Source organism: Neofelis nebulosa, chromosome 13 (assembly GCF_028018385.1).
Source record: "Neofelis nebulosa isolate mNeoNeb1 chromosome 13, mNeoNeb1.pri, whole genome shotgun sequence".
Lineage (NCBI taxonomy): Eukaryota > Metazoa > Chordata > Mammalia > Carnivora > Felidae > Neofelis > Neofelis nebulosa.
In genome coordinates this window covers 69,865,164-69,873,435 of record NC_080794.1, presented here as the reverse complement: position 1 = coordinate 69,873,435, position 8,272 = coordinate 69,865,164, and the positions used below count along the sequence as shown (strand labels likewise).

Below are 8,272 nucleotides of genomic sequence, written 5' to 3'. Positions count from 1 at the left end.
GAAACTAGACATTACCAGTGAATACAGAAGGATGTTAATGAGGGCAAAATTCTATATTAGGTCCCCACTGTGTTCAACATCCCAGCCCTGGTGAGTAGGAAACTAGACTAGATGATTTCTCAGGTCACTCCTAGCTTAACAATGTCAGGGGACCTTCCTCTGAGGGATCTAGCTGTCAGGGGGAATCAATGCCTTCATCACACTAGCACATGTTACTAATATCAGTGAAAAACACCCCAAACTAGGTGAATAACTGCGCATACTTTAATGCTACACAAACAACTCAGTGTGTATATACTTTCCTGGAAGACCATAACAATCATCTAAACATCTACTGTCTATCTTCTTTCACAGTCCAGAATAAGCACATTAACTCCGGATTGTCTTCTTTAATAGAAGTATGAAAAGAAAACGGTAGGGGCCTCCCGCCCGGACGCGGGGCTCCCGCTATCATGGTTTCTCGTGGGGTCATTGGCATTTTCCTCTTCTCTGCTCTCCCCCTCTTGTGTCTAGAGCTCCGGCGTGGGATCCCGGATCTAGGAGTTAAAGATCTAATTTTGCTGTGTGGCCGGATTTTCTTACTACTTGCTCTTCTTACTTTAATTATTTCTGTGACTACCTCATGGCTTAATTCATTTAAATCTTCCCAAGTGTATCTGAAAGAAGAAGAAGAGAAGAACGAAAAAAGGCAAAAACTTGTCAGGAAAAAAACAACAAGAGGCACAGGGTGAAAAGGTCAGCAGATACATGGAGAATGTTCTAAAACCTCACCAGGAGATGAAATTGAGAAAACTGGAAGAGCACTTCTATCAGATGACGGGTGAAACTTGGAAATTAAGCAATGGTCATAAACTTGGGGGTGATGAAGAATTGGTGCTTGAAAATGGGAGTCAGACATCTTTTGAAACATCAAACAGCAGAGAAGCAGCAAAGAGACGGAACTTGCCTAAGCCTCTAACCAAAATTTCACCATCTGCTGAACAGCCCACGCAGAAGGAGGTTCTTCATCTACCTGAAGAACCTCCTGAAACAGCTGACGAAGTAGTTGCTGTTGCTCTTCGATGTCCAAGTGGGAGGGTCCTGAGAAGAAGGTTTTTTAAGTCTTGCAGTTCACAGGTCTTATTTCACTGGATGATGAAAATCGGGTACCACATATCTCTATACAGCCTTTCTACTTCCTTTCCCAGAAGGCCTCTGGAAGTAGAGGAAGGCTGGTCCCTGCAGGACATTGGAATAACTATGGATACTGTACTCAATGTGGAAGAAAAAGACCAGAGCAACTAATTAAGAAATGAGAATGACCTGTTTTACATAAAATCAGTTATGCCATGATCTTACAGGACAATAAAGGTTTCACATTAAAACCATGCCATACCTTGATTGAGCTCAAGGCAATAAACACTTTAATGTTGATATCCTCAGGAATGTATGGACACGAAGGATTAGAAAAGGATTGCTCTCTGCATATAATAGTTTTTGGAATGTGCCGTCATAATGTACCATCTGAAAACTAGATAAAAATGTGTACAGTAAGGCACTCCATGATTTGTATTTTTCCTAGCTGACATCATTTATCACTGTGTTGAAAAACAAAATCATATGACTTTGTTTCCTGCCTCTTCAGTCCACCTTGCCATACTGAACATTTCACAATTCAAACTCTTTAAAATCTATTAGGTAGAAATGTTTGTTCTGCTTTATTTCTAGAAATGAAACTTTAAAGACATTTCAAAGGTCTCTAATGCTTTACAGTTATTTTGATATCCAATAAAGGGTTAGTACCCAAAATATATAAAGAACTTATGGGGCGCCTGGGTGGCTCAGTCGGTTAAGCGGCCGACTTCAGCTCAGGTCACGATCTCGCGGTCCGTGAGTTCGAGCCCCGCGTCGGGCTCTGGGCTGATGGCTCAGAGCCTGGATCCTGCTTCCCATTCTGTGTCTCCCTCTCTCTGCCCCTGCCCCGTTCATGCTCTGTCTCTCTCTGTCTCAAAAATAAATAAAACGTTAAAAAAAAATTTTTTTTAAAAATTAAAAAAAAGAACTTATAAACTCAACACCCAAAAAGCAAATTATCCAATTAAAAATGGGCAGAAGATATGAACAGACATTTCTCCAAAGAAGACATACAGACGGCCAACAGACACATGAAAAGATGCTCAACATTACTCATCATCAGGGAAAATGCAAATCGAAACTATAATGAGGTATCACCTCGCTCCTGTCAGAATGGCTAAAATCAATAGTACAGGAAACAGGTTTTGGTGAGGATGTGAAGGGAGGGGAACCGTCTTGCACTGTTGGTGGGAATGCAAACTGGCGCAGCCACTGTGGAAAACAGTGTGGAGGTTCTTCATAACGTTAAAAATTGAACTCTTAGGATCCAGTAATCACACTACTAAGTAGGCGAAGAACACAAGAGTACTAATTCAAAGCAATACATGCCCCTGTATGTTTATAGCAGCACTATTGACAATAGCGAAGATACGGAAGCAGCCCAAGTGTCCATCAGTTGATGAATGGATAAAGAAGATGTGGTATATGGGGTGCCTGGGTGGCGCAGTCGGTTAAGCGTCCGACTTCAGCCAGGTCATGATCTCACGGTCCGTGAGTTCGAGCCCCGCGTCAGGCTCTGGGCTGATGGCTCGGAGCCTGGACCCTGTTTCCGATTCTGTGTCTCCCTCTCTCTCTGCCCCTCCCCCATTCATGCTCTGTCTGTCTCTGTCCCAAAAATAAAAAATAAAAAAAAAAAAAAAAAAAAAAAGAAGATGTGGTATACATACACAATGGAATATTATTCAGCCATAAAAAGGAATGAAATATTGCCATTTGCAACAACATGGATGGAGCTAGAGAGTATAATGCTAAGCAAAGTAAGAGAAAGATACCATATTATTTCACTCATGTAGAATTTAAGAAACAAATAAAGGGAAAAAGACAAACCAAGAAACAGACTCTTAACTATAGAGGACAAACTGACAGTTGCCAGAGGGGAGGTGAGTGGGAGGATGGGTGAAATAGGTGATAGGGATTAAGGAGTGCACTTGTGATGAACACTGGGTGATTAAAATAAAAACAAAAAGGTGAAAAAAAGGCTTAAAAAAATAAAGTTCTTTTCGATAGGTATGTTTTGTTTACTTAAAAAAAAAAAAAAAAGAGAGAAAACGGTAAACCAAAGAAGGAACAGGGAGCAACCTGAGTTTGCTTTTAGATGGTAATGTTGGCAGATACCAATGACCTGGGTGTACAACATTGCTTCAGGGTAAAATAGTTTTTTGTTTCTTGTTTTTGTTTTGTTTTGTTTATTTTTTTCAGGGCACAGGACTATTTATCCAATCAACTTAGTCTACTCTTCACTTCCTCAGAAAACTGGATTTTTGTTGGAGAATCACTCCAGATTTTTTCATATACCCTAGGAAAATAAAACCTCCTCTGCTCTTTCCTTACACAGTTGGACTCTGGAGTTCCCCAACGTGCATCCAAGTACTAAACCCAGAAACTTGCTAAAGAATATGGGGTGGCACCTGTCTCCAGTCCTCCTGCATTGGCAATGTTATGTACTTAAAGGAGATTGGTGTTGGAATACAATACACATGATTTGTTGGTAATCGGACATTAAGCAAATTACTTAACCTCTTCAAGGTTCATGTGTAAGATAGAGATGATATCACCTATCTATAGAGCTGTTGTGTTAGAAGAAGGTGATACACGCAAATTGATTGGCACAGTGGCTGGCAAATAGCAAGTTTTATTTTTATCTCCCTGTATTTTCTCTTATCTTGCCTTATCGCAGTAGTGTTATAAATGGACAGCTATGGATAATATACCTTTTTTTAAGGAGAAAATAAAGGCATTACCTTTGACTTTTTAATATCTATTGATCTTGACTTCAGTCTTTAACCAAGTATTCAGTGGACTAAAGCAGTTCTGTCCCTCTCCACGGCTTTCTGGCTTTTGTGCTATCTCTCCATAGTATATTACAACCAGAAAGAGCGTTGGAGTTATTGTGCAGATGAAGAAGCAGACAACTGAAAAGATGAGGCGGCTTGCTCGAGGTCATTCAGCGAGGTAGTAACAAGGCTGAAATTACATTCTATTCTAGTCTACCTTTCACTTTCCCGTCCAAACTAATAAAAGAAAAGAAAGGAATGTACACATTTCTCTGGTTAGTTTCCTGCTAATTTCTTAGGTAAAACCACAACAAGAATTTAAACAAAAATTTAAAAAATAAGGATAATAAATACAAAATGGAAAAAGGTATGTTTTTCTGACTTTTTCTTAGCTCCAGATAATGTGCTTATATAGCAAATCTAGAGTTTCATGAGCAGGGGACATACACGCTAATAACTGTGGGTGGATTTCAGAAATCAGTGTAAACGAGTTTATTGAGTCCAAATATCTCTAAAAACCAATAGTCATCCAGTACAAGATCCAACGAGAGAATAGAAGGGCCTTCCCAGAACCCCCACCAAGTTTTGGATCTGGGAGCACTCAGCAGGGAGTCAACAGTATGATCCAGAAGCAAGCTTAATTAAAGCACACAGCAGTGTACCAAGTTGGACCACCTGCATCGCAGAGACCTGGAATTTGTTCAAAACAGACAGAATAAAAGAGAAAAAAGAAGAGAAAAAGAAAATTCCAAAGCTGTACTTAGCTCCAAGAGAGATATGTTCTGGTTGCTATCATGCCACATGAGAAGGTGCCTGCCTGCATGACGTAGTCAGGCCTGAACATGCGCATCCGTGCAGTTGCGAGTTCAGCTTTAGGACCAAAACACATAAAGAGAGTTGGCAGGATGTGCCTGGTGAATGCTGGCACACAGTAGGTGCAATAATGCATGTGGCATACATGCAGAGAATGACTGTTTTCCAAGCAGAAGCATCTGTAGGCATCTCGTTTTTGCCAGGCACAGAGGGAGCAAAGAGAATGGCTCAAGGTGTTACATTTAAAGAAAATGGCCACCAGAAGCATCAAAACCTCAGTGCCCCATGAACAAAACAGGCAATGCAAGCAGTATAGCCTTAAGTGAAAAGAGACCATGAGGGTAGGGGGGATGAAGGACAACACTTAGGAAGTGAGACTGGGCTCAGTTCACCTTGGCCCTGCAGATCCAGGCTGAGCTCTGTTCTCCCTTTCTGGTCATTCTTCATTGGGTCTGTGGGCCCTGACCTTGAACGCTCAATTTAGGTGTGGTATCAGTTTGCTGGGGTATCACTCTTTGCTAAACATTCAATTCTGATTTAGAAGTTTTCTAAATACCATGACCATAAGGCCTTACTTCTGAGATTGCCTCATGATGTTTTCAATAATCGGTACCAATTTATGTGGATTTCTCTTTCCCAATCCATACTTAGCACACTGATAGTTTTTATGCTTCTTCTTACATAATTTCCAAACTTCTGTGTCATCCTAGCAAAGGCCATCTCACACTGTTTATTGGCTCTTTTTCCTAAAGATATCCCTGCCCTTTCTCCCCAGCAATAACTCTGGAATGGGCTTCTCCTCCCAACATCACTAGCATCACTCTCTTTTCTTCTTGTCACTGACACCTGCTAATGCTGGATTTTAAATTTACCCATTTCCCTTTATTCATATTGTTGAACAGCTCAGCTTCTGAATGATTGAGGAATTGTTCCTTCCTGTAATAGGGAACTTCTTCGCTATTCTAAGTCAGTCCTTACCTCTACATGAATTTCAATATCACAGTTAACTATACACCATTAGTGCTCCACTAACTGCAGACTGTTCTGAGAGCCTCTTTTCTCATGATATAGGCTGTTGTTATCCTTAATTAGTATCATAACCATTTTTAGGTAAATATTTAACAACCAACCCTCCATAGAAGACAGCCTTGATTTCTAGTGTTTGCTGATTTTCATGGTGTAAATATTCCCACCATGTCAGACTTCAAGCTATAGATTTGACATGACTGAACACAGAATTGGGAAGAGAAGTTCACAATCAGCACTTACAAGCCAATATTAGCTGCCTCCAGCACACCACTAAGTATTATTTAACACGGCACTTTATGCTGTAACAAAATAAAGATGTCATCATTTTTCCATGGATTTACAATTTGAATCAGAAAAAATTTACACAAACACATAAACATGTATATACACATGTGAAAACCATCAAGTGGAAAATTTTCAGAATCCACAATGGAAAGATAACTATTAGTGAGGATATTTCAACTGTATGGTGAAGTAGGATCTGTGTTATCATGTTGTATTTAACACTAGGAATCTCTCACAAGATAAATTGCACATGCTTAGAGATTGCTTTGGTGACTTAAAAAGGCAGCAAACAAGTTTTCACATGGAAAATGCTTTGTGTGCTCAATTCAGTTATTTAGAACAGCTACCCAAAGGTCTCTGAAGTTGGACAGTTACTCCAGTTACTGTCTGGTCATTCTCACTTAGGGTTGTAACATAGAAAGTTATTTATCCAACAAAAAGCTACATAATGTATACTGTGTACCTGGCACTGTACTAAGGACCTGTGCTACAATAGAGTGATATAGACAAGATCTTCCTGTCCTCAGGCAGTTTACTGTCCAGTGGGGGAAGAAAAGGAGAAAAGACACCTATGCATATTTACCTATACATCTGTGTGATTTTACCTGCTATAGAAGGTATGTGCAGGGCATTGTGAGAGATCGTGACTGGTAAATTGACTTAGTATGGGAATAGGGGTACAGAGAAATTTTTCTCCAAAGGTGTGACAATTAACTAATAATATGAAAAGCGACTGGAACTTGATGAGGGAGAGGGGAAGGTGTTGGTACAGTAAAAGCCAAGGGAACTGTACCATGTTGAGACATCTGAGGCGTGGAGGGGTGTGACTCGTTTTAAAAAGTTGTTCAGTATGGACAGGATGCAGGGAAGATGGCCACAGATGATGCTAGAGAGATGAACAACGGCCAGATTGGGCTGGGTCTAATGGATGGTGTTCAGGATTTTAAATTTTATTTCAAGAACTAGGATAGTCATTGGGTTGGGAAGTAGAGGGGAGGTTAACAAGAGAGTGATATGATTAAGGTGTCCTGAGGGCCTGAAAACTATGGCATTACGTGTATGTAACATAGAACAGGTCTTGATTCCATTTAAAACATTTCTGCTTTGGGATGACATAAAGAAATACTTCTTTGAAGATATTTCCTATTTCTGTATATCATTTTTACAAAACAACCCTAAGAATGTCATCAGATCCTTTTATCTTTGTGGTACCAATCCGGAAGGACTACCCTGACAGTTGGGTGGGGGGAAATCTGGTGCTTTTTGTCCCTGGAGACTAGAGACTTCTTAACTACTACCTGTCAGCTTCTTGTTGCTATTTGCAGGAATTGTGTACTTGGAGATCTGAGTTCCAAGACTGATGGACAGGACAATGTCTTCTGGGATGGAGAAGGGGAGTAGTGGTTGTCCTTGGGAAAAGCAACGGATAGGTTACAATATTACAATTTGGAAGAGAGTTAACCTTTTCCTAGGATTTCCCAACCCCACTAGCACACATGTTCACACTATTGTTGTGCAGCTGTTGTGAATGGTTAAATATCAGTTTAAAGTTAACAACCTGAGACTTCACCAAGTCCACAGAAACACCCAAAGTCAACACCTTGAGGCTCTTTTCACACAGAGTGAGAGGAATCTGATGGGTGGTTTGCTATTGATTCCCAGCTGCTGCTTCCTCCTCAGATCCATTCTGAGGGGGCATGTTTTAATCGTGTCTCTCCTCAACTCATCTTTTCTTTTTTGTGTTCTGGTACAGCTGGCCTCCTCCCTGCCCCTCCAACCCCATCCAAACAAAACAAAACAGACAAACAAACACTCCCTTGCTCCAGTCTCACTACCACTTTCTTTCCTTCCTTTTCTATTTGTATTCTTATTGATTTTCTTTATGGAGGTAAAATTGAGTAGAGGAAAATTCCTCCAGAATTCAACACAAGAATATTGTATCAAGAACTCCCTAACAGTCAGCTCCATTTTATGGTGGAATTAGATCCCAGGAGGAATAGTAAGAGGGCAATCATCAGAGTTATTTAAAACTCAACTGGACAAAGTCATGGAATATGTGCTACCAGAATGTCACAGCTCATGCCAAATGGGAATGAAGGAAATGAACATAAAAGATTTATTTCCATCCTCAGCCCAATTTTTCTCTAGGGCGAATAATGTAGCTGCTGCTAAGATCAGCTGTATCCGTGGACAAAAAGATTCCCTGGCTCTCTGTTGTATATTCCTTAAACAAAAGGAGGAAAAAAAAAAGATGATTC

General features: G+C 40.3%; 1 protein-coding gene across 1 annotated transcript; it reads left to right on the top strand.

The window, feature by feature from the left end:
• The first annotated feature begins 424 nt into the window (after positions 1 to 424).
• On the top strand, positions 425 to 1,537 carry LOC131493346 (UBX domain-containing protein 8-like). The gene is given in 2 exon segments (XM_058697718.1): positions 425 to 704; positions 706 to 1,537. Coding segments are annotated over 2 exon segments (831 nt in total). The 5' UTR covers positions 425 to 452; the 3' UTR covers positions 1,285 to 1,537.
• Positions 1,538 to 8,272: the final 6,735 nt, after the last annotated feature.